General features: G+C 34.5%; 1 protein-coding gene across 6 annotated transcripts in view; it reads left to right on the forward strand.

The window, feature by feature from the left end:
* Positions 1-26,382, forward strand: part of TUSC3 (tumor suppressor candidate 3) — a 223,681-nt gene extending 197,299 nt beyond the window's left edge. For 2 of the 6 annotated variants that reach the window (XR_011433379.1, XR_011433380.1), the window contains 4 exons: positions 8,106-8,180; positions 11,809-11,899; positions 17,841-18,767; positions 25,211-26,382. Coding sequence is in view for 4 of the 6 variants with exons in the window: in XM_070253460.1 (XP_070109561.1) it covers positions 8,106-8,180; positions 11,809-11,899; positions 18,705-18,723 (185 nt within the window). In the remaining 2 variants the exon portion in view is untranslated. The remainder of the gene's footprint in view (positions 1-8,105; positions 8,181-11,808; positions 11,900-17,840; positions 18,768-25,210) is intronic. The other 4 variants (XM_070253460.1, XM_005606356.4, XM_005606357.4 and 1 more) reach the window with 2 other exon arrangements.
* The last annotated feature ends 1,617 nt before the right edge of the window (positions 26,383-27,999 follow it).

Below are 27,999 nucleotides of genomic sequence, written 5' to 3' on the forward strand. Positions count from 1 at the left end.
AAAAGTATAAAAAAAGGAATAAGAAATAGTGTGCCACTTTAATAGGCAATATGTGAACTGTCTAATAATAACTTATGTAATCCTTTACATTTTTCCCAGTAAGAATTCATTTTTATTTATTTTTCTGTTAGTTATGTTTCAACACCTGGTGCAAATATAAGATATTTACTGTTTACAAGAAGGGAGACTGATAGAAAAATAATTATAATCTAGTGTAACAGATGCTATAATCAGTGCTTGGAAGCAGCAAGAGGGTAAGGAGCAACCAGATGCCCAGAGAAGTTGAATTGACTTTTCAGCTGGATTTTGATACAGGAGAAAAAAGAGTTTCCCAAAAGGAGAATGAGCGAGGGGTAATATTCTAGGAGAAGGGACAACAGGTAGAAAAACATAAAATAAGAGAGAATATTCAGAAGAAGAGGAAGTTGATGAAAGGTTGCTTTGGTTGTATAATGAAAATCTTCCCATACCTTGTTAAGAAATTTGGACCTTATCTGAATTCACCAAGATATGGTCCATGTGTGCCAGTGCACATAGGATGCATGAGTTCTAGGATTGGCTTTGCTGTCAACCATGTAAACTCTGACCAGTCCCTTAATTCTCCTCATCCTTTAAGTTCTGGGATCTCAAGCAGATGACATGAGATAAATATTAGTTGGAAGTAAAAGTGCTAATATAAAAGGCAAAAGTTATACTAGCAATAATAATAATTTTAAAGTATGTATTCTTGTAAAGATCACATTTGCTTTTCCTATGAAAAAACCATGTTTTCCATTTGTTATGAAAGAGTATGATTTTATTCTGCATTTGTTTTCAATCTGTTATAGAGATTTTTATTTTATTTTAATGTGTTATATCCAAGGAGAAACATACTATAGAGGAAAATTAATGATGGATGCAAGTTGAAGATAATTTTCGATTTAGATCCCTTTAAGTCTTCTATAATGTGCTAACTTTTTTTCAACATCTGTTCTCATTTCTCTCTAAATTGACAATCCTGATTCTCTTCCTAGGAGCAACAGTAAACTTAACATCATGTGTAGTTGAGAATGAATTATAATGTAATGCATATATATTTGTCACTAGTCGAGTAGGATGCTGAATGCCTCTGGGTATTATTTATAATTTACACAAATAGCCCCTGTTTTATGTGGGATCATATCAATATTTTGACTTTTTAAGCAGTAAGAAGGTGATTGACAAGATCAGCAGAGAAACTGTGGAGTGCTCACAGTAGTGGAAGTGTATGTTGCTATGATATTAATCAGTACAAATGTGCAAAGCAAAACATGAACTAGACCAGGGTGTGTGTGTGTAGGCAGGCCTAGGCATTAACAATCTCAAAACAATAGAACAAGTCTCAGAAACATTATAGTTTATCTACTACATACTTTCATCTCATATTCTCTTATAATGTGGGGAGTCTTCAGTAAGGCATAGCCAAATGACTACACCCATCAGTTTAATGGCAGAAAAGCCTCTGTTATTCCAGACTTGGACATAGAATCTCTCAGATTTGTAGGGGCCTTCAAGATTAGCCATTCAGCCTTCCACCCAGTGGAGGAAACCCTACACATCAACCCTGACAGATGATCATCTAGCTTCTTCCCTGTCTAAAAACTAATCCTTCATCTAAAAATTTGTATTACAAATATGATTTTTTTCTCAAATGATAATGCTCTTTTTAAGCCAAAAGTGGTGATTTCATTGATACAGTGGAACTGAAGCTAAATGATTCTCAACACTCTAAGGCCATAAGTTAAAAGGGTGTCTTTAAATAAAAGAGAGGGAAGGTTGGCAAGTCATTTTAGTTTAATTCATGTATTAATTACAGCCTTCAAGTTTGAAGAAGGTTCACAGTCATTTCTTGGGAAAGCCTAGAAAACTCACCTTTGCAGGAAACATTCTGGGGCTGAGATCACACTTGTTCCTGACCCTACTGCTTTCTAATAAAATATTTACCTTGCGGTTGGATGGAACCTGCGCTAGTAATCCCTTTCCTTTAAAATTTCCACTTTGGGGTCATATGCACAAGGGTTTACTAAGTTTTGCATTTCTTTATTTTCAAGTAAGAATGGAGCTAACTTCCTCTCAGATAGAATAGTTTATAGTATCTTTGGCGCTGCATTAGATTCTTTATAGTAGAAGTTTCCTAACTTGGACAGCTAGGGCCAAATCCAGCCTGCCTACTATCTTTCTAAATACAGTTTTATTGGAACACAGCCACACCTATTTATTTATGTATCATCTGTGATTATTTGCACTATAACAGCAGAGTTGAGTAGTAACAGTACACCAGAGAGCTTGCTTAGCTGAAGATATTTACTTTCTGGCCATTTACAGAAAAAATTTGCCAACAACTGCTTTGTAGGATGTGGTCAATAAAGAATATAAAAACTGACGACTTCATTACTCCAAGACAGTTGATACTAACTTTTTATTATCTATCTTTCCCTGCATTTCTCTTCTTTATTATTTATTTTTAAAGATAAGATTATATTGTTTATGTACATTTTATTTTTATTTGACCTAAAAATTACTTTTATGCCTAGCATAAAGATATTTTATGTTAAAATAGAGCTAGCTATCTTGTTCCCTGTTACTCCTTTCTCATTATCATGTTCATCTAACCCTGTGATATCATCCTACTTTATTTCTTTTAATGCTTTTTTTGTTTGGTGATAATTCTCCAGCAACCAAACTTCAAGGCATGGAATATTGCAATCTAACTGATAAAGAATTCAAAATAGCTGTTAGGAAGAAATTCCATGAGCTACAGGAAAACTCAGAAAGGCAATTCAATGAACTCTGGAATGAAATTAATGAACAGAAGGAGTTCTTTACTAAAGTGATTGAAATTATTTAAAAAAGAACCAAACAGAAATTCCATACCTGAAGAACTCGATAAATGAGTTGATGAATGCATTAGAAGCATTGAAAATAGGGCAGATCAGATGGAAGAAAGAATAAGCAATTTGAAGAATAAATTTAGAAATGATTCAGTTGGAAGAGAGATCTAAGATTTTTAAAAAGTGAAGAAACCCTATAAGAGCTATCAAATTCCATCAGACAAGCAAATATAAGAATAATTGGCATACTAGAAGGAGAAGAGGGAGAGAAGTGGGCAGAGTTTATTTAGAGAAATGACTGAGAACTTCCCAAACCTGGGGAAGGAACTGGACATACAAGTCCATGAAGCTAAGAGAACGCCTTATTATCTCAATGTAAAAGGACCTTCTCCAAGACACATTATAATGAAACTATCAAAAACCAACAATAAAGAAAGAACTTTAAAGGCAGCCAGAAAAAAAAAGAAAGTAACCTACCAAGTAACCCCCATTAGGCTATCAGCAGAGTTTTCAGCAGAAATTCTTCAGGCTAGAAGAGAATAGAATGACATATTCAAAGTATTGAAAGAAAAAATTGCCAGCCAAGAATATTTTATCCAGCAAAGTTGTCCTTCGGATATGAAGGAGAAATAAAGACCTTCCAAAACAAAAGCAAAAGGAGTCAACCATCTGCCTTGCAAGAAATGAGGAAAAGAGTTCTTCAGGCTGAGATGAAAAGATACTCATTAATGACACACAAAAAATGAAAGTACACACAAAACTGTGATAAAGTTGATAAATAGAATTAGAAAACTGTAAGTCTATATTAGAATAGTGTCTTTACCACTTAATTACAGTGTAGAGGTTAAAGGAAAAGAGCGTTAAAAATAATTATAGCTACTACAATTTGTTAATGAATTCACAGTATAGAAAGAGGTAACAGATGACATCACAAATATAAAAGAAGAGGAATAAAAGGGTTGAACCTTTATAGGTGAGTGACGTTAAGATAGTCTGTTTTCTGCTGACGGCAATTTATATGTTTTATGTAAGCCTCATGGTAACCACAAGCACAAATCCAGAATAAGAGACAGGAAACTTAACGACAAAAGGGAGCCTGAGCAAATACCCTGGGAAACCACCGACTTACAAAGGCAGACAGAAACAGAGGGGAAAGAAATAAGGGAGATACAGTAACAACCAGAAGGCAAATATAAGATGGCAGTATTAAGTCTTCGCATGTCAGTAACCACTCTAAATGTAGGTAGATTGACCCCAACAACCAAAAGGCACACAGTGACTGGATAGAAAAAAAAAACAGACCCAACTTAGATACTGCCTACAGGAGGCTCATTTCAGCTGTAAAGACACAGATAGGCTCAAAATAAAGAGAAGGAAGAAGATATTCCAGGCGAGTAGAAACTAAAAGAAAATGGAAGTAGCCAGACTTATATCAGACAAACTAGACTCAAGGCCAAAAACAGTAACAAGAGACAAAGTCATTATATAATGATAAAAAGGTCAGCACCTCAAGGACATAGAACAATCCTAGACATATATGTAGCCAACAAAGGAGCACCAAAATATATTAAGCAAATACTAACTGATGTAAAGGGAGAAATAGACAATAATACAATAATAGTAGGGGACTTCAGTACTCCACTATCAGCAATGGATAGGTCATCCAGACAGAAAAACAAGGAAACATTGGAATTGAATCATACCTTGGACCAAGTGGACTTAACAGACATAGAACATTTCATCTGACAGCAGAAGAATACACATTCTTCTCAATTGTGCATGGAACATTCTCCAGGGCAGATCATATGATAGGACACAAAACAAGTCTCAGCAAATTTCATAAGATTTTAATAATACCAACTATCTTTTCTAACTGCAGTGGAAGAAACTAGAACTCCACAGCTAGAGGAAAGCTAGAAAGACTGCAAATATGCAGAGACAGAACAACACATTTCTGAACAACCAATGGATCAAAGAAGAAATCAAAAGAGAAATAAAAATACATCTGAAATAAATTAAAATGGAAATACACATACCAAATTATATGGGATGCTGCAAAAGCAGTTCTGAGAGGAAAGTTTATGGTGATAAATGAACATATTAAGAAATTAGATCTCAAATAAACAACCTAACTACACTTCAAGAAACTAGAAAAAGAACAAATTAAGCCCAAAGTTAGCAGAAGGAAGGAAATAATAAATATCAGAGTGGCACTGAATGAAATAGAGACCAGAAAAACAATAGAAAGGATCAACAACAAAACTAAGAGCTAGTTCTTTGAAAAGATAAACAAAATTGAGAAACCTTTAAATAGACCGCAAAGAAAAAGAGAGATGACTCAAAATGAAAAATGAAAGAGACATTACAACTGATGCTACCGAAATACATAGGATCTAAGGAGACTACTATGAACAATTAAATGCCAAGAAATTACATAACCCAGAAGAAGTGGATACATTTCTAGAAATGCACAACCTACCAAGACTGAATTGGGAAGAAATAGAAAATCTGAACAGGCCAAAAACAAGTAAAGAGATCAAATCAGTAGTCAAAAACTTCCCAAAACAGAAAACCCCAGGACTAGATGGCTTCACTGGAGAATTCTACCAAACATTTAAAGAATTAACACCAACCCTTTCCAAACCCTTTCAAAACATTGAGGAGCAGAGAACACTTCCAAACTCATTCTATGAGGCCAGCATTACCCTGATACCAAGACCAGATAAGGACACCACAGGAAAACTATAGACCGATATCCCTAATGAAATTAGATGCAAAAATTCTCAACAAAATGTTAGCAATAAAATGTGGTATACTCTTAAGAAAATCCTATACATAATTTTTTGTCCCAGCATTGCCTGAATTTGTGTGAAATTTAAAAGTGTATCCAATGAGAATTGTTGCTCATGTAGTTTTCACATTATAACAATTTACAAAGGGAGAGTAGTAAAAATGGTATGAAGATATATTAATAGAGATGTGTTATACTTGGGTGACCATAGTTAATATCCAATGAAATATACTTTTCCCTGAGATCATGTCTATGTGTGTTTATAACATATACATTAGTGCACATGAGTGTTTGTGTATAAAATTTTACCCTGAGAGTATTTTCATATATGGTTCACACTGATTAAAATTTTAAAGCATTTAATTTTGTAAACCTTATTTTCTCCAGAAATAGAAATAGTGCCATTTTCTCCGTGATTTTATTAATGGAATTTTGGAAGCTGCTTAGCAGATGGAGTCATTAAAATGAGTATTTGTTAGGTATATAATATGTACATAAAAATCATTTTAAATGTCATTTATTTTGAATATTTGCAAAAAATATTGTCATAGTTAAAATCTAATTCTGTATGAATTTTCAATAGATATAATATGTATATTTAAATGTATACATTAAAATTTATACATGAACATAAAAGGCTGTTACCAGAGAATGGTGAAAGGAGAAACCTAATTTAACTCCTTATTAAGGATCTATATCATTCACAGCAGTCTGCTCCAGAGAACTGAGTAAAGCAGTAGAAATTTCTACATATGAACAGTTTGAGTGATACAAGCTTTTAATTTTTTCCATCATTTTATTATTAGCAATGCTCTATGACCATGGACTCATGAGTATTTGTGTCAGTAGGTTGTCCAAAACACCTTGAGAACAGGAATCCATCAAGTCCACAGTCTATCATAGTGGTAGTACGAAAGATTCATTTTCTTACATTATCCTTTTCAGGCCATCACTACATAAGCAAAACTCAAGGAATTCAGGAATTATCTAAATTTGAGTGGTTTTCAAACTGTGTATCATGGATCCCTAAAAGTTTGGTGATAGTCTATACTGTATTTGTGTGTTGGGCAAGGTGGGTGAGAGTTGGTGTTGCATAGGGCTGGTAATGGCTTTTTCTCTTATATACATTAGGCTTCCAACCAAGGTTCGTTGGTTGCTTGGTATTTTTGCTCCAGAAAGGGTTCCATTAAAGGTTGCTATAAATAAATAGAATAGGTTGAAAACCATTTGTATAGAGAGGTGAGTGTAAACATAAATGCCTAACTGGATAAGTCAGACATTTATTATCCAGAAGTTGGATAATATGGTCATGAAAACAGACTCAAATGTAAGTACTATACTTACTTATTAATAACCAGAAAATAGAATAGAAATATTTACTCTGCAGAATTTCCTGTGACCTCCTCCACTTAATTGTATATAAATATAGCTAGACAGTATTCTTTGAGCTTTGACTATCTGCAGTAGAAGGCACTTACAGACACCCTGTACGGGAGACTTATCGATGCTGGGCGTATGCATAGAGCAGTAGAAAGGAATAAAAGGAAATCATAATAAAGTTACCTAAGCAAATTGAGGAATTTCTGGGCTAAGCTTATTTTTCTCATTTTTTAATCCATTAGTCATTTGGGCAGAACACTTAGTAAATATATTTCCAGAATTGATGAGTTCTTAAATTTTAACATTAGTCCATATCAAAAATGTTTTAATAACATGGCAAAGAATGTTATTATTAAAGGTGAAAAGTCCCATTATTTTCTTAATCCTTGGCATCTTTCAGCGTGGCATGAATATATCCAAGCAGACGTTAAGTAGACAAGTAATTTTGTATTCTCATTCTTAAAATGTCAGTTACTTGACTAGATCAAGCTCCTGCTAAGTTTGTTAGACTGCTTTGTTATAATGTGCTTGTTTGCTTTTGTAAGGTTTGTAATTGGATACAAAAGATTTCCAAGGACAATGCCTAACCTTAATAAAGATTTCTTAAAAAAAAAAATCTATGAAACCCCTTAGACATCAAGAAAGAGAAAGCTACACACACACTCACTGTGAAAATGGGGGAAAAAATCATGCTGAATATATTCTAATTTTCCATAATTGCCAATGAAATGTGTCACTGTGGCTATAACTAGTGCATATGTTTATGTATAATGTGAAATGTCATAACTGGTTTTGGGAGTCCGTGTAATTCATATGTGCTATGAAAGTCCTGAAACTGAAGAGCGTTCAGAATTAGACCTTCCAAGTCTCAGACCGAAGTTTCAGGTTATATATTTTAAAAATTAAGGCATATTTAAATACACAAAGAACTGAAATTTTATGTACTATAAAGAGAATAAATTGTATTTCCCTCTGTGTGCACTTGTAATTTAACCATTCTGGTTAAATTACACATAGTGTTCTGATCCAGAAAAATTAATAGATTTTATTTGCATCATGTACTGTTTCCTTGACAACTACTGTAGATGCTGCTATCACCATGGGGATGGTTCTTCTAAATGAAGCGGCAACATCCAAAGGAGATGTTGGAAAAAGACGGAGTAAGTGTCTGTGTTGCTATTTTTGTAATTTTGTTTTAGTCTTAACATCCATTTAAATCAAATGAAAAATATGTAAAAGTCCTCTGTAAACAAACTTCGAAAGAAATGTTCTGGTTTGAGGAAGATTGCGGTTTACTTTCTTCTGCTTCTTGGATGTGTGTGCAAGTACTTAAAGTATATTTCTTCCAAAACGGTATTAGGTGATTTTCTCTGGAATTGCATATAAAGGAGAGCTGTCATTCTCCTTTGTCAGGGGTGCTTTGACACATTGCTACTAAAGCTGTGCTCTCTGTAGTAACGTCCACCCTACAGGGAGAGATGGAAATTCTGTGGGCAGAGTCTTAGAGATTATGTTGGCAAATGATGTGTTCCCTATGCCACAAGAATCAGAAGTGCATTCAAGGACTGACTGGCGAAGTTTTCACTAAGGTTTTGTACACTGAAATGTTATAGTACCCTGCAATTACCTCCAAACTTCCTTTTACCAACATTTAAAAAGAGGGCATCTCTTGATACTATCTTTTCCAGGGTCTTTGCCTTCTTCAATGTTATTCCAAGATTTACAACCCCACCAAGTTCCAGCCTTGTGTTTTTAAGCAAGTTAACTATGTCTTATCCTTTGATGGAACTATTTCTCTCAGGGTTGTGGAAAAAAATACATTTTTTTTAAAGTAACAAATTTTGGTAGGAAAACAGAGCACATGGAAAAATCTTCTGCTCTGAAGAATGTAGGTTGGAAAAGAATGGAGGGCCTTAAATTCAGTATTTCCTGCCTCAGGCCTTTTTATGACTAACATTGTCCCCATGTGATTTTATTATTATACCTCCACAAACCTATAATTAACTTTTTTCTCAATATGTTTTGCATTTCTGAACCCTTTTTAAAGCCAAGAATTTATGTATGAGGAACATAAGTGTCTGAAAAAAACTAATAATTTATTCAGAAGTTTAAAATAAAAATAGACTTATTTTCTTTATGGAATTTTAGCTAGAGGGTCATGTATGTAAGTAAATCATAGTGACTTCCAAATACTTAGGTGTCTTAAGTGTTGAAATGTTTTGGGTGTCATATTCGGTGTAGTCTGCCCTGTTTTCCCATGATGTTGTCTGTATGCTGTTTTAAAGAAACTACAGAAGAAACGAACACATTGGTTTGTTTAGTTAGGCATTGTTCAGAATATCATTTTATGCTGTTTTTTGAAATAAACATTTGATGTTCTTGGGATTGACAAATAATGTTTATAAGGACAAATTCTTATGTGATTACATATTTACCGTATATCCTGTCATATTAAGGTAAGTAATAGTAAGAAATATGTAGTAATTTTTTAAGCTCTCAATGTCTATGATATTGAGTTTGTAAAATCACTCCTTCCAACTTTCTTCTTGGTAGGTATTTCTATATCACTACCCACTGCCAAATTAGTTATTCATGGGTGTGAGAGAGAGAGAGAGCAAATATATATTTTTTAATTATTCCTTTTTGCTTCTAGTGTGACTTTTATTTTTGATATAGTACAACTACTGTGATGATTATTGCCCAGGTCAGAATGCTTCTGTGTTGTCAGAGTGTTTTTTTCTTGCAAGTGTGTTCTCTTGTGTGGGCTGCAGTGGTTCATTTCCTGATTGCTGACTCCCTGCTCTTCACTGATTCCTCTCCCTTCCCCATATACAAGTACTTAAGTAGCATTATTTAGTGCCGCTGCATAGAATCAAGTAAATATATTCTGTTTTACTAGATCACATATCGTGAGCCTCATTTCCCATTAAGCACAACCAAATGAGCTACTAAAAGCAGCAAAGGGAATGCATAGAGTGTTTTTATTCAGCTTCTGAAAATTTTTTTTTTAAAAAGGGGATATAGAGGAAAGAATGAAGTGTTGGGTAAAAATACCAAATGTGGGAAGGTGTAAAGTAAAGCATCATGTAATTAATTCTAGGTTTAGTCAGATTGTTGTAAGCAGAGTTGTTAATATGCTGTTTCTAGTGCCTGGTGTCTGTCATACTTGGATATTCTGCAATTAAAAAAAAAAGCTGTTTTTCATTTTGTGATATTCGGCAACGTGTTTTTTGCTTTATTTTCTACCAATATTCATTTGAAGTTCAACTGCATGAGTGTGTCTGAGATGAAATGTCACAGAGGCTGCAATTGAATGCTATTAAGCACTTATGACTTTGCACAATTTGTACTCAAAACTGAGAATGATACTCCCTCAGAGATGAATGAAACTGACTGACACATTTCTAGACCATATTTTGACAATACCATGTCTAATCTACTCCCTAATTTCAAGGATTTAATTAAACTTGGTCTCATTTATATGCTGGAAGATTTTTTTAAATCATATTTCATTATAAAAACATGTAGAACTGTTTAATTTTCCTGGTTTTCTTCTGTTAGTGCATTTAATCTCTTGTCTTTTGTCTTCCCCTTTCTTTTATAATTACTTATTTTAGATATTTTTCAGTGTTTTTAAAGAACTCCCTGAAACTAATGAAAGGATACAAGTATTATGCAAATATTTAATTCTTAAGAAATGTTTAGATATTCCTTATTAAGTGATAACTCTAATTTTACTTACTTACAGAACAGATCTAAATAAATTTCAGTTTCTTTGAATATCTTTTGTTCTAAACATAGCTGCATTTAATTGGCTCAGGTTTTTAAGCTATTAAAGTTTATAAATATGTTTAAATTTATTTTACTAATAATAGCAATGGATCTTGTTTAATTAAATATCTAAAATATATATGCAAATATACGTTTTATATGTTATATGTATATAAAGGTATTTGTATTATTATAAATATATTTATATTACTATAAATATATTCTATATTATAAAAATATATACTTGTATATATATTTTATTTTTATGAAAACAAAAAACATAATTGACCTATTGTCAGCTTGACTGGGACAAAGTAGTACTGAAAACCTGCACCACAGCGTAGCACATTCTACTGTAACGTGTGCCCCTGTTCCTTTGTAAAACAAACAGCGATAATACTTTGACACTGTTGCCTGTTATTTAGGGGGATTTTTCTCCCCGTTTGACTCCCACAGAGCCCATGTTCTCTCACTCTCCACGCTTTTATTCCTAGCCTCCGGTACGCGGGGATGAACTGTTTCTAAGTTACAGGCTTTTACTGGAGCAATAATCCAGCCCATAATCTAAAATGAGATTTCTTGGTAGATGTTGCATAGCATCTGAAAAGAATAAAATTATATTTAGCATTCTAATAATGCAAATGTCTCTGCTAATTTAGTCAGTGCTTCATAATGCAAGGGCTGATGATCTTTTCTGTGGTTTATCACGTATTTTGTTTTGTTTCAATCCCTCTGGGGCATTTTAGTAATTGTAGGAACTCTGTAAGAGAAGAAAACCACCGCAAGACTTAGAGCAGTCACTTGTTTTGTTTTCACACCCCAAATAGTACATTTGCATTGAGAAGAATGTGGAAAATAATGAATACATTGTATTTTGGATTATCTGGTTTGTTGTACCTCTATGTGCCATGAACTGTTAAATGTAAGTATACTGTAATTAATTGAGTGCATTTAAAAAATATAAACATTTGGATTGCATGTGTCTAGACACTAATGGTATTTTCTGTTTCTTTCTAGTAATTTGCCTAGTGGGCTTAGGCCTGGTGGTCTTCTTCTTCAGTTTTCTACTTTCAATATTTCGTTCCAAGTACCACGGCTATCCTTATAGGTAATATCATTTTACTAATGTGAATGTTTTCGTTTTTAACTAATAGAAAAAACGGAATTTCAATGGTTAATGTATACTTAAGGATGAATATAAAGTAGCTAACTCATTTACCGAGTGATTTTAAACTTGGCTAAGCAAGTTTCTGAGCACCTGCCATGTGTTCAGCACAGACTATGCAAAGGAGATATAAAGCGTGATCCCTGTTCGCCAGCAGAGTGCAGTTGCATTTTAGAAAATCATATTGTATGTATATTATATACATACATATAACAAAATGGGGGTTACGTTTTGTGGAATTCTTCAAAATTTCTTCTTCTCTTGGTTTGTCTATCCATCATGATTTTTATTTCATTTGCCGTCTTTTTTCTCATATAATCTACTGTTCAGTTCTAATGAACTTTGCATCATCATTTGAATTCTGCAAAGTTTTAGCTTTTTCGAATAAAAGCTAATTTGAAAGGGAAAATTAAATGATAAAATAATCTCTGGTCACTAGAAGTTGTCATAATGAGTATCTCGTAAGATTTTCACCAACATATTTTCATACTTGGAGGTGGGAAGACGTTGAAAATTCATTCTAATAACCAAACTATACTCTTAATAAAGCACCATGCAAGAGATGTGCTAGATTACAGTTGTTCAGCTTATGAATTAGGCGTAGGTTCACTTCTTGAGCATATTCCTCCCTCAGCTTCTCTTAAAGGAATAAATATTCTGCTTTCTCTTTCTCTAGGGAACCTAATAGCTTGACCTAGCCTTCTAATGAAGAAGTAAAGGTTCTATATTTGCTTTTTCAGAGATTTTGAAGACTATTTCTGCTGAGATAGTAGAATTAGTGATATGTTGATAGAAAATGAAATCTCGTCATGCCTTACATCCTTTCCACATGTGAACGGTGCAGTTATTTTAAGAGAATGTTTCCACATAAATGATGGCAACTATATATAGCTTCATCTGGGAGACAAAGCTAATTCCATAACAGAGAGACCTGATTATGGGGTTGTAATGGAAGAATAGGACTCTTCAGCCCCACCTGTCTGTTTTCTCATGTGGGCAGAGACACATTTGCAATTCTCTTCTTCCCACACCCATTAAAAATAAATATACTAAAGGAATGGAAGAAATATGAGTAACAGATCCGAGCTGTGGGATCATCTGCCTTAAATCCTGCCTGCAGTGTAAATGAATTTTTTAAAAACTGAATTTTTAAAAAATTAGTTCTGAGGGCAATAAGAGTAATAAGAAAGGCAAGTAAAGTCTCCACTTTTTTCATTTTATTCTTGATGTTAGATAGCCAGCTAATTTTGGTTTTGAAAATGTGAAACAATCAGACTAATCAAATCCAAAGTTAAGTATACCCAAGAAAGATGAAGTTATGTTTTTCTTTTTCCCCTACCCCAGGATTGAGGATCATGATTCTGTATAATTTGAGTCTTAGTTTGATTTGCATGTGTTATATAATGGAATCCGTATATTTCTTTTTCTCTTAAGTTTTTTATCCAGGATGCCAAAACAAAAAAGTAATTGATTTCAATCTGTAGCACTTACAATATGTCAAAGAAGACATCTTTGTTTTTATAAAACGTAAAGTATAATAAGGGAGGTTGTAAGATTCTTAACCTCTATTTAGTTGACAGAAAATGGGGGAAGGTAAAGAGCAAATTCTGCTTTTCTTGTATATCAGAGCCTCGAATCATAACAGAATATCACTCCCTATCTAGACTGTTCTCTGACATAGCAATATAATGACTAGGGAGAGTAGAGAAAGATTACGTTTTTACTAGTTCTATAGAATAACGTTACATTTGACAGCACTATTTTTGTTATCATACAAAGAGTCTTCAAGTTTGTACTTTTTTCCCCAAGGAGTAGTTGGCATTTAGTATAATAACTCTTCAGTACTCTCATTCCTTGCCAGGAATGGACATATAAATCACCCAGGATGCTTTTCAAAATACATATCCTAGGCCTCAACCTAGATAGACATACATAGTAAGAATTTCTGAACCAGAGCACGTGCTTGGTTATTTCTTTAGGAATGTGGTGTTGAACATTCTTACTGTGTAGCCAGTCCCCCTCCCTTGTCAAGGCCCCACCAGGCTAACCAAAGAGTGGGCTGACCGTCAGCTGGCCCCATGGGGCTGGAAATGTAGATGAAATCTCTTGTAAGAAGTCAGAGATGGAAATCATGCCCAAGAGTAGTTTGTGAATGTGAAATTTGACGTAGTTAGGTGAAAAACCATAGAAAGGAGCTGCCAAGAAACAGAATTAGAACAGAGCCTGGCACAGAAGCTTGGGAAACCAGACGTGCTAGAAGAGTGTGAGGTGGCACTGCAGAGCAATGGAAAGCAGGACTCTGGTGTTGCACGGCTCTTCAGAGCTCTCTGTTGTTTGCTGTGCTGTTTCATAATTTAGTTATCTCCCTATTCCATTGTCCAATTTAAATAACTCTTTTGGTTTAATTGTCTCTTCCCATACCACGTTAGAGCTTTCTAATATTTCTTCAGCATCTTAAGAACTTTCATTGTTAGCTGCTTTTCTGCATTCTGCCTTTTCCATGGATATAGTGGCGAATTGCTCGTCAAACTTCCATAAATCCTTATAGCACTCAGAGATCATCGCTCTCTAATCATTCATACTCATATTCTCTTGCTCTGTCAGGTTTATAGGATATATGTCCCCTTCGTTACATTTACATCATCCCTCCGAGCTGGCAAAATAGGGTAAAGGCGAGCATTATGAGCAAAATATACCAATTTCTCATTTGAAAATTTTTCTTTTTTTTTTTAAGATTTTATTTTTTCCTTTTTCTCCCCAAAGCCCCCCCCGGTACATAGTTGTGTATTCTTCGTTGTGGGTTCTTCTAGTTGTGGCATGTGGGACGCTGCCTCAGCGTGGTCTGATGAGCAGTGCCATGTCCGCGCCCAGGATTCGAACTAACGAAACACTGGGCCGCCTGCAGCAGAGCGCGCGAACTTAACCATTCGGCCACGGGGCCAGCCCCTCATTTGAAAATTTTTACTCCCTTTTATTAGCCTAGTACATGGATATATGCTAAGGTTACCTTAGTACTGGGAGATACTGCTTTGGGTTTTGTTTTTATTCCATTGCATCATTTTCCTTCAGAACATTTTTTTTTTCTGAGAAATTTTATCAATTCTCTTGTGAATGATCATGGTAATAGATGATAAACATCAAAAGCAAAGTTACTAGAAGGACTGCAGAGAATATGGACCAGAGATCTGGATGAATCCTGAGCTCAATTCTAAGACGTGGGAGCATGGGGGAAAAATATACATCTGTACAACTAGTTCTCTGGAGAGAACGCATAGGCGACGGCAAAGCGAGAGTAAGAGAGGGAATAAATGAAAGAAAGGAAGAGGGAAATAATTCTGGGAATAGTTGAAAGGTGAGATGTTGATGAAGAAGGAAAAGAGACTTTTCCCACTGAATTATCCTATGGGAGTATCTGGGTCAATTATGAACATACCACCACATTCTTAAGGAACACGTCATATTCCCAGAAGCATTTATCTGGGGCACCAGCATTATAGTATTTGATAAAAAACAAACCTTGCTCAAAGCAGATAAAGGCAGTTTGTAGGGAATGAGAGAATGAGATACAGGGCACCATCATTGCAGGAAGAGGAAAACCTGCCAAACATATTCCCGAAGGTATGTCCCGGCTTGAGTACTTGGGAAAAGACATTTGTGGATGTCCATCTTAAAAGAGAGTTAGGCCCTTCTGATTGAATCATAAACCCTGGGGACCAAGAGCTAAATCAATCCAATTATTTGTGACAGACAGACATTGAAGAATAGTTTCTCAGCCAAGACCATATCCTTAACTTTGACATGAGCTGCAAGGACAAATATACATTTTTCTTCAAAAAGAATGAAAAAACCTCCCACTTCTACCTACTTTAGATAATACCTGTGCTTTGGATAATACTCTTGAGAAATGCACATTTGAACATAACACCATCTACTAATTTGAAAATGACCTTCTGCCAGGGGTTTTAGCTGCAGCGCTGAAGTACATACTTTCTTGGGTGTAGTGCCACTTCTTTCTGTAGCCCTTGCTGTCTTCCTTTTAAATTTCTGTAAATTATAACTTTTGTACCAAGAAATACCACTGATCCAGAGAACTATGTACGAAATTATCTTTAAACTAATTGTTTCATTATTTCCTCGCAATTTTGAACTCTGTTTAATCTGCAGCCTTTAATTTCTTCCATTTAGAGTGATCTTTTTGGTTTTTATTCATTTGTTTTTATTTTAATCTTACACCTCACAAAACCATAAACATTTGTGCCCATCATATCTTCTCACTGCTATTTTTTTGGTTGATCTATGTACCTGCTGAAGGGGATAAAAGTCCATTGTAAATGTTTATCCTAGTCCCTTAAATCTTACAGCATCTACAGTGTCGGTATGTTTCCTGCCATTACTAAATTCTTCCAGGTTGTCTTTTAAGTTTCAATAAGCAAACTTTCCTCATTTAAATCCCTGATCTGCTTGTTACTAGCTTTGTGACCTTGGACAAGTTACTTAACTTTTCTAAATCTTGGTTTTCTCATTTGTAAATGGAAAAAGTTTTACATACCTCATTGGACTGTTGTAAGAATTACATGAGAGAATGCATGTAAGTCACTGAGCACGTTGCCTAGTACATGGTAAATGGCACATGGTATTAATTACTCAATGAATATTTGATACTAATTATCATTATTAATTCTGACATAAATATTTTAAACTGATTGATATTTAATCTGCTTTTTTCCTAAGCAGGACTTTTCTTTATACTGAAGATTAGGTAACTGTTGTTTTATATTTGCATGATTCAGTTGAGTGAAGAATAGATTTCTCTGAACCTTTTGATGAACTTAATTGGGCTCCTGAGTCTCTTGAAAGTACCAGTGAAATATCAAGATTATTAAGAATTTAATCTAATTACCATCTAAGCTGTAGTTCAGAGAATAATTTTATTCCAGTAGTAGCACCGAATTCATTTTGTATATTAAATAAAGATTAACTTTAAGGCTTGTCCCATTTTCTAAGAAGAGCAAAGTGCACGAAGAGATAACGTGATCATCTTCACTTATGGATAATTACTTCCCCAGTATTTTCCACTAACACACTTTTGACTCACAAAAATTTTCTTCAGAAAATTGTTATGACACATATAGTCTCTACTTTAGCAGAAAAATAACATGAAATATTCTGTATTAATTCTATCACTCCCTCTTTATAAGACTCTTTAGTTGTCTTAGAGAGCTAGTGTGGTAGAACGGAAAAATAATATTTAGAATTAGAAAACCTGAGTTCAAGTCCATATATAGTTGAGTGTATTAGTTAAGAGCTTTGCAGACACACAGAGCTGAGTTTGAATCTTAGATGCTCTCTTCACTAACTTTGGGTCTTGGAGTTAGTTACTTACCTTCTCTGAGTCTCATTTCTCCTCACCTCTAAAATAGCGTTTTTATGAGGTTGCCGGCAGTCTCAATTGTTAAATTTGTCTATTATTTCTGTATCTTTTGCCAAGATATTTAACTTTGTTAAGCCTGTTTCTTCATCTGTAAAGTTGGTATAATTGTGGAGATAAATTATATAATCAATTTGTAGTGCCTGACATGGAGTGGCTTCTCAGTAAACATTCCTTCCTTCTCCTGCCTCTTACCTGTATTAGCCGTTTAGCACTTGATTATTCGGTAGCATGTTAACTGCATTACATTTTCATTAAGTATTCATATATAACTGTTTTGTGTGTTGAAGTCCTTTCCATTCTAGCACATTCTAAGGTATTTTAGAGAAGGGTCCTTGAAAATACCTTTTTTATGTCTCCAAGGTGCTGTGCACATGGCAGGTGCTCTTCAAAGACTTGTTAATTGACTGTTTACTCAAGAACGTTTCTTGTTTGTTCCTTGTCTAAATGCAACAGGAACCATTAAGATAGAAACATAGTGAAGAGAAGAGTACTGGTTTGCCACATTGCACAACTCCAGAAGATGGAATTCACATCAAATGACACCCCATGGAGTTGTCGGGTTGTTCCACACACCTACAGGGATGTGTGGTGTGTGGAAAGATAATTATTCCAGAGACCTGAGCTCTAAAGATACTTATTGCAACCTCAAATTGATTCTGAGTGGGCTGGCATCAAAAAACAGAAGAATAAAAATATATATTAAGCTTACAATGGACATAAAAACTATCTTCCATTGTCTTAAAATGATACTTATAATTCATGATGTCCTTGGTTACTTTGAGAGATGATGAATAACAACGAAAAATGGATTGACATTCAGTAAGCGAAAGTACAGAATAACAGCTAGAAATGAAAGATATTCATGTGAATTTTGAGAAAAGTGTGGTAGCGAACAAGCACAGCAAGGCAAAAAAAATCCCAGGAAGTAGTGTATAGCACTATCACATTCATTTCTACAGCTTAGCTGTAGATCGTTCCTCGGCAGAAAAAACACAATCCAATCTTGAGCTGTACCAATAGAAAAATAATATAGAAATGGTGTGGTGATCAACCCACAATACATTCATTGATAAGAACCTCTCTGGGATTGCCTTTCTCATGCTGAGTTCCAGCTTTGAAGAATGATGTAAAAAACCAAAGACTTAGAGATGATTTAGAGAAGAGCTACAGTGCTGTGGACGCACCATTGTCTGTCCCCAATCTTATCTAGGTAAAGAATACAGTGCTAGATCTTGTAATAATATTGTGCAAATGGAAATTGAATCTTAAGGACTATTTTTTCCATATTGTTGTATTTCATTGTGGTGTATTGGAAAGTGATCTGGACTTTGAGTGAGAAGATGTGATTTGGACCATGGCACTTTAAAACTGTAACCTCAGGCAAGTCTTTTAATCTTCTCTGAGCCTCAGTTTTCCTCATCTTTCAAATAATGACCATGATATTTATCTCATAAGTAAGACAAGTTAGAGCAAACTCTTGTTTTACAAAAGTAAGGTAACTTTCCATTGTGGGAATCTCATATTCCAGTCTTAGGGTATTGTACTTAGCAGCTACAGGAACAAGTCCTTTGATAAAAATTTCTTATAAATAGACTTGGACCCATGGAATTAACTATTTGATAAACAGTATATATTTGTAAACCATAATATTCATATAAATGCATGTGCCTTCCACTCCAAACAAAATATAATTGCATGTGGTTGCTTCTCTGTTTTATTACTTTAGAGAGGAAGGCAGAACGAAAACAAATGACAGAAATATATTTAATTCTTCCTAGGAAAAAATGTAGTCAAATCCCTTTTCCCACTGACAAACAGCATAAACCTTAATATCCAAGAAAATAAAACAAAATACAAGTCTTCTAAATGTATACTAAAAAATGTTTTTTTAAATCAACATTTGATAATTTCAGAAATACATATTAGAAACCTCCACCTAAATCCAAAGTAATTTTTGTAGAAAATTCAGGATCCAGGCTTTTGGATTTTGCACTGCACATTCCACTCCTCAAACCTCCAAACACAGTCTGAGCAGACATGTACATCTGAGGCAGTCTAGAGGGTTATTTCCATAGTGGAAATGCAACTTTCTTCCTCTGGCAGAAACTCCACCATTTAGCAACCCATTGGAAGCAGGGAAAGAGTAGGAAGGCCCTGCAGTCTAAAAGACTTTTCTGTTCTTTACCTAATCCCCAACCTTACCCTACATACTAGCTTTTTGTTCCTTTTCCTCCTAGACCTAGGATCCATTTTTCTGACTGTGCCTACTTGTTAATCATGTTATCAAAACTCTTATTCAATGGCCCTCTCTGTGTAGGGTGTTGTAGAGAAGTAGCCTTAGCAGTAGTTGGACTTCACAGCTGTTACCTTGTGTAACTATAGATTAGAAGGGTTTCCACTCCCAAAATTTCTTTCTCTACTCCTAGTAAAATCCTGAATTTCTTTAGTCCTTTTTTTAGATCATTTACTTCAGACTTGAAGACTTTTCTGGGTTCAGTAATCCTTTACAAAGAAGAGAGCCTCAGGGCTTTTGGCTAAAGAGTCTGGTTAACAGCCATAATGTACTTCTCCCTTGCATCCCCTTAGAACACTTAGGGATATAGAGTAAAGGTTAAAAACTCTTAAGAACCATGAATCATTGAGTTCCACTAACTACAAGGCCAATGGAACAGGAGTGGAAATTCAACTAGTGGCTTATCCGTGCTCTGAGTAAAGAAGCAAGGCTTTCCGTTTTGCACTTTTTTTGGATATCAGAACGAAATCTGAGCAGCTGCTCCTTAACCACATAGATGATTTCCGTAAAACAGTGTCATTATGTAACCATTACGTCTCCCTGACTCCTTCCCGAGTTTGAGAAGAGGAAGTAAGAACAATACACAAGAAAATTCTGTCCAGCTGAGGATCTCAGTAGAGAAGTTAACCAGCTCCCAACTGGACAGAATTCATTCATTAAAGAGCACTGTGTACTTTCTGACTTTTTTCAAAACACTGAGAACAGATAGAGTAATTAATTCAAGATAAGTAAAAACAAAAAACGAAACGCAAACCACTATTTGGTGCCTGTTCAGATATTTCACAGGAAGAGAAAAGGAACAAACACACTGGTTCCATATAATACGGGTCTCCAGTGACCACCCAGTAACCAAATCCAGAGGTTTCTTCTCATTCTGCAACCCACAATACCTTTCTGGCACTTTAGTTGACCAGCTTTTCTTTGAAATGTTATAACCTAGATTTTATAACATGACACTCTTACACCTTCCTTTTCCCTTTTAGATTACTTTGCAGTCCAAATGTACATGTCAAATCCTGACCTTTCTCCTGAGATATAGAACCAGACCTCAGTACCACATTACGACCTCACCCTTACCATGTCCAAAACCAACCTCATCTCTGTTTCCACCCGTTTGTCCCCTTCTCCCCATTTTCCCTAACACATTGTTATTCTCACACCCATACAAGGTAGAAACCTTGGAGTCATTTGGGTCTCCATAGCTTTCTATTCCCACTGCTGCTGTCTTAATTGATGTACGCAGTATCTTTTTCAGACTATCACCAGCCTCCTAACTTATCTCCTACATATAGTCATTATCGTCCATAAGCCATCACTTAGTCTAGATGAATGCAGAATTATTTTAAGATATGCCCAGACTGTGTTACTTCTTCATCAAAATTCGTTAATGGCTAACAAGAAAGAGGAAGGAAAAGTTAATACATGTTCCTTCTGGACGATACAGATAAGCAAAATGAAGTAAATAAAATTTTTCATAATCCCAACACCCAGGTTATCAATGTCAACAGTTTGGCTTGTATATACTTTGAACCTAGGAAAGAATTATACCATACATATTTTGTAAGATGCTTTTTTTCCTTTCATATGTCATGATCATATTTCAGTGCCGTTAACTTTTCTTCTACGATATGATTTTGCTAACTGCTAATAATCCGACTGTATAAATCGCCTTAAGTTCGTTTCAGTTTGGTTCCGTCTGTCTCTTCTGTTTCTCCTCATAGGACAGCCTTCAGTGTACCCTGTGGCTTAGTGCAGGGGTCCGCAGCTGCTACCGGTGGGCCAAAACTAGGCTGCTCCCCATTTGTGTGTGCCACGCAACTAAGGATGGTTTGAACAGGTTTAAATCATTGCAAAAAAAAACAAAAACGGAGAGAAAGAAAAAGAAAAATGGATTATTTTGTGACACGTGAAAATCAGACAAAATTCAAATTTTTAGTGTCCATGAATAAAGTTTTATTGGAGCACAGCCAGATTTATTTGTTTATGTATTGTCTATGGCTGCTTTTGTACTCCCAATGGCTTAGTTGAGTTGTTTCACCAGAGACCTATGGCCCACAAAGTTTAAAATATTTGCTTTCTGGCCTTTTACAGAAAGTATGCTGACTCCTGGGTTAGCCATACCGGACACAACGCTTGATGTTTTTTCTGACTTTGGTGCCTTTCTTCAGTCAGCTCCTTGAGCCTAGGCTGCTATCCCTTCATTCCACTTGTTCTCAAAGCCAGAGTTTTGTTTTGTTTGCTTGTTTTTGAGTTCCTGTACCACTTTGACTTGCCGTCATATCAACTATGTCATTGTGTTATACTTAATTGTGTCCAGGTCTTTCTCTCCTCTAGGAAAGAAACATAATGGCCATGACTTTCAATCATTCCATTTCTTGCAACACCCTTCTATGCACAATATTATTCTACACAATAGATAATCAGTAAGTCTTTGTTGAATACTGATTGAAAATGACTGTCTTTGGGCCTGAATGAGAAGATACCTTCCACTTTAAATAATGTTTCTCTCGAAAAACTTATTTTGAATTTAAAATAATGAACTTTTAGAAGTTCCTCAGCAAGTCAAGGACTGCATTTTTATCTAAGTCCTGAGTGTTTACTATAGTGAAGGAGCAGTTAGGAGAAAGCTAGACTTAGAGAAGTGTTTAGAGATCTTCATCTCCTTCCTTCTTTGTATGCACAGAGCCCCTCTGCATCCCTGATATGCTGTGAGCAATAATCAGGTTACACAGACCTGAAGGGAATAGTTGCATCCCTTTAGTCTAGGAGAAGGGGTAGCTTCTGGGGCATATTTGGCTGGTTCTGGCCTGCTATCTAATCTCCCTGTGTACAATTCACTGCGCTCGCCAAAGAGCCTCCATCTTATATCGCTACCTGAGTTAAAGTTGACCATGTGTGTATTCACTTCAGAATAAGCCAGTCTCGGTAGTCAACGTTATGCACGTGCAGACCACCGTGAACTATAACGAGCTCATGACAGAGGGTGGAGAGGAATCCAGACAGAAATTGATGATGGCACCCAGGGCAGCTTCTCTCTGAGGAAACAGACCACAACACTGAAAAGTACATTCCAAAAAAGAGGAATTTATTCAGTTTTTACTATTCTCGGCAGTTTTTAAGTATGATATAAAAGCTTTTTATACATTTTTATGATAAGCATTATTAGGAAAGATAAAAATCCAAGCACTGCTAGAAGCATAGATGTATGAGAACTCTTAGACTATACATCAGAATTATTAGACAGGTAAATGTGAAAAGGAAAAAAAATATGTCAGACTCTGATAGCTAGGAATGAGGGAGTAATCTCTTGAGTGATAAAATCAATATTAAAAATTCACACTGGAACACACCTTGGACATTTAATATTTATATAATGAAAATAAAAAATCATGAACTGTTGAACGATTACCTAGAGAATAAAAGTCCATACTTTTCTAAGAAACATTTTAACTAACAAAACATTGACACTTGGTGTGCTTCAAGTCTTTCTGGTGTCTTAAACAAACACTTGTAAAGAAGTTTTTATAACATTTTATGGAAGAGATTATTTTAAACATAAAAGAGTAGGAAGTACTCTGTTGGATTCATCCTTTACTGTAGGACAATAAATAGATGGATTAGTTCAAAAGGAAATATATGTCATTTCATAATAAGATATAAACAAAAGATTGTTGTAACAGCTTTTTTAAGATAATGAAGTATTTCAATTTGGAAAAAACCCTGGCACAAATAGTGTGGTAACTAAGGATTCTTAGTCTATTTTAATATTACAAAAATATAAAGATCCTTTTACTCTGAATATAGCAACATCTAAAAATTATGGAACCTTTTTAACCTTTCTAGCTACAAAAAGTCAGGAAGTATAAAATGATCATAAAGGGTCATGTTCTGATTTTTGCCTTTATGGTGGTAATATTTTTAGCAGTGATAAAAGATGATCCTTTAGTGCCTCATGGCTTGAAATGTTCAGAGCAGTCCTTTAAAAAAAAAAGAAGAAAAACTACAAATCCTCAGTTTCTTTCTTAGAATTTTCCTGAGTTTAATGACAGTTTAAAATATTACGTGATCGAGTTTTCTCTTTTCGTTAACCCTCATCCTTCAGTTAGTTTTGTCTTAAAGGCAAGCTTGTCATTGAAGACAGGAAAGCCAAAGAGTTCTTCTACAAGGGACACATCGATCTGCTTTGCCATCAGTGTTGTTAAGGATCATGCAGCTTGAACAGCAACTATAGCTGAATGCTGTGCCGGACTTACTGCCGGCTTCCTTCTTCATGGAGCTGGTTACCCTTGCAGTGCTTCAGCCATCATTTGTTATTTTGAAAAACAGAAGCAGTGTCTTGCTGTGTCTAGATAGACGGCAGCACCTGATTTCTATCTTTTAATTTAATATCCCTCAGAAACAGAGTAATTGTTTTTATTGCATAATTACTTTATATTTTAATTTATATAATAAATAACACATTTTATGTATTATGCATAAGTACTTTGTATAATTTTTAATACATATTTTAAACTATATATTTACTTTTAACACCTAGGATCATAAAATGTTAGCACTGGAAAGAACTTTGGAGATCATCCAAAACAAGCATTCTTCTCACTAATGAGGAAACCGAGGTTCAGAAAGACCAAGCAATATATGCCTAGAATATTATAATTTAACCCTCCAAATATTCAATGCACTAGTTTGAACAGTTTTCCAATTACATGGCTTTTCGACTACAGTAACCACTGATTTCATTTTTTTTTTAAGATTTAGTTAAAAATTGGTTTGTGTCTGATCGTCCTACAAAGTTCTTAGGTTGTCAAGACTTAAAAAAATATGCCACATGTTAGGAGAAAGGTACAAATATCAGACAAAAGCAGCTTAGTATTATTTAAATTGAGTTATCGTTTTACAAACTTAAATTTCTGTTCATAAATTAAAGCTTTGCTTAGGGAAGTTAAGAAAAATAGTTACCTTTTACTTCTTTATGTACGATCATCTATTTGTGATGTTTTGTCATAATCTGATGACACTTTATGGTTCATGTATGCATTCTTTTTGGCTGTTCAATATAATGAAATTATATATTTCATTTAAAAATATCAAGGGTTTATTTTATGTAAGTAAATGAATTATAGATTGAATGATGAGAAAAATATTTTCTTTATGACATTGAAATGACCCACTTCAAATATTTGTTTCAATCCATTCCCTTTATTTCCCCCACTTTGCCAGTTGAAATGCTGATTTAACTGTTGGTCTAGCCAGTAATGAGAGTGGCTCACAGAAATAGGATATTTTACCCAAACTTAAATACCACAAGTTCAAGTTCTTATAAGCATCTTCTCCCACCCCCGACCCATTCTCACCACAAGCCTGACCCCTTTGCAGGAACTAGTTCAGAGAAGTTGCCCTGATAAAAATTAGAATGAGGTAAATATAATTATGGCTTTTTATGTTATATTTACATGTACTGATTTAGAATGAAATAAAAAGCATATTGTGTTTTCCTTATTTTCAGAACATAATTTTCTTTCTTTTTCAGCTTTTTAATTAAATGAAGCCAAGTGGGATTTGCATAAAGTGAATGTTTACCATGAAGATAAAGTGTTCCTGACATACTAGTTTGAATTCTTGAGTTCATTTCCATGTTGATTGTGATAATCTAGCTTATTCTTGTATCATTTTTTTAAATATGAGTTTTCCTCGTCAATTTAACTTATAGAAACGGATGGTTAAATTTAATGTTAGCACTGGAAAGAACAAAGGAAACATCGAAGTGTTTTTCAAGCATATTATATTCAGTGTATGCTATAGAATTGACATAAAAATGACAATGTAACTATGAATTCATGTTTTAGAACTGTTCACTCATTAGTAAAGAAAACCACATTGTTAGTAAAGGAAAACTATAAAATGTATGTTAAAGAATTCTTAGGGTTGTACAAAGATAAGGTATATGCATGAAAACATGTCATGTGCTGAAAAATTATACGTACTACCGTTTCAGTTATAAAGGACATGTATGGTTACAAATAGTGTTTTGTTTTTATTAATCATAACTAGACAAAGGTGTATACGATAGGGAGCTGGATGAATAGTACCTACTACATCTTGGATGCCTAACCTGGAAAATGGGATTTCTTCCCAGAATGTAAATCTAAAGCAAACATGACTACATCAGCCTGCCTTAAAGCATCAGGCAATGGAAGCAACACACCAGAACTCGGAATTAATTCCTCTTCAACTTTAGAAATTTCATCCAGGAATCCAGATTTAAAACCACAAAAGTAACCCACCTTCACCATTTCCCCTTGTGTTGTATGGAGGACACTTGCCATCAAAACCTCATTCCATGACTCTAGATAAAGGTTAGTTATCCTAATATGAGTGAGCAACTCAATGTGAAGCTTTCTTGAAAACCAAATATAGGAGTCTAACCATTACTATGTCTGTATGTCCTATTATAGTTTATAAAGCACTTGTGCATATGTTATGGTGTTTGTTCTTCACAACAACTCTGTAAATTAGACAGGAAATGTAAATTTTGTCTGACTTGTAGAAGTACTAGAAGGAGAAAGCCAAAAAGAATAAAAAATAGAGCATGTAACTAGGCTTTCAAACTCTCAAACCTGAATCTTTATTTTCTGTGGTGCTACTCAAAGAAGAATTTAGAAACACAGTTATTTAGTCCAATAAACTTTTTGTTTTTCTTCATTTTTTTAGGCTTTGTTATCTATTTTCATTAAAATCTGAATAATAGAGCGTGGAGAACATTGTTAGCTGGGAGTTCCAACTGTATAGCCTCAAACAGGAACCAGGTCTACATACATGAAATTTACTTACTTTATCTATGAAATAGAATAAAGAACAGGAAATATAAAACCCTATCAGGGCATATTAAGTTAAATCCCAAGGCAGTATGTGTATTAGCAGGAAGAAAGCTATCTTTTCAGAACATGATATTCAGTGAAAATTATGTAATAATTCAGACCTATGTTAACTTTATCACATATTCCCAAATTTATTATTAAAAATCACATCAATTCCCCTATTTCCTATTCAAAGATTGATAAATTTAGTATTGGAATGGCATTTATGGAAAAGCAATATGTGATCATAATCATTTATTTAATGCCTATCCCTAAGTAGCACTTGACCTGTCAATCTGAATCCATTGAGTATTTTTACATTTTCTAAAGTCCATTCAGTACAGACACTACAATTGGAGTTTGAGGCTACATTTTATAATTAACATTTATTTGTTAGTTATAATTACTTTTTTTTGTCCCCTTAAAGCTCAAAATTCTTCTAGCAGGTATGCAGTTGATTAAATGATATTAACAACACACATCTAATCTCTCTGTAAAGCTTAATAGTGTTTAATCATGACCAAAGTCAGATAGTTCTCAGACACTGTGACTGAGGTAAGGAGAATTCTGCCATCCCAGATAGTAAAAGTTTTCTAGTCTAAATTATGTAATTTCTTCTGAACAGTAAATATATGCCAACTATAAATGTTTTTTTCCAGAATTTCATAGTTTAAAAAGCTGTTGCTTCTTTATAGACAATTGTTGCATCAGGGAAGTGATTCTAGAGAGAAATAAACTGCTTCAAGGTAAGTTGTAACTGGAAAGTGCTACAGGCATAACTACAAAGAATGGCCCAAGTATAGTTTGCTTTCAGAACATAGCATGTGCAAAATCACATACATAGTATGATACCTTTAGTTTGGCCAACCAATTTAAATTGAAAATTAATTTGTATGTGGTATGTTATATCCTCCAGTGTCACTTTTTAACCAGACTCACTGTATTAAAGACTCCCTTAAAAATGATATGTTTAAGAATCTCAAGATAGGATAAAAAGAACTACTTTACTACTAGTTGTACTTTACTACTAGTTGGAGAGAAAAATCCTGATGTAAAATTCCATCAAAGGAGTTTCACTTTATAATGACATCTGATGAATACTGTTGCATTTTGCTCAGCGTACTGTTGCTTGTGTTAGATATTCACATGAGTAAGCCCAATAATGTCATCTGTTTACTGTAATTTTCTTTTGTACATAAAATAATATCCCTTGTCAATTAAAATTGCAAGCATGGTGATTTGGGGAGATTAGATCTTGTAACCATGGAATTTGACAAGTATTTCCTTTCTTGATATTATGAGAACCTCCGTAAGGGTACATGAAGGAAGTGGTTATTCTAAATAAGACATGACATATTATTTTGAGATCAGTGATGTTAAAAACACATTTTAAGAAGGATTGATGACAGGGGAAAACACATTAGCTAGAGCATCTAGGAACAAAACATTTGAATGGACCCTT

Source organism: Equus caballus, chromosome 27 (genome assembly GCF_041296265.1).
Source record: "Equus caballus isolate H_3958 breed thoroughbred chromosome 27, TB-T2T, whole genome shotgun sequence".
Lineage (NCBI taxonomy): Eukaryota > Metazoa > Chordata > Mammalia > Perissodactyla > Equidae > Equus > Equus caballus.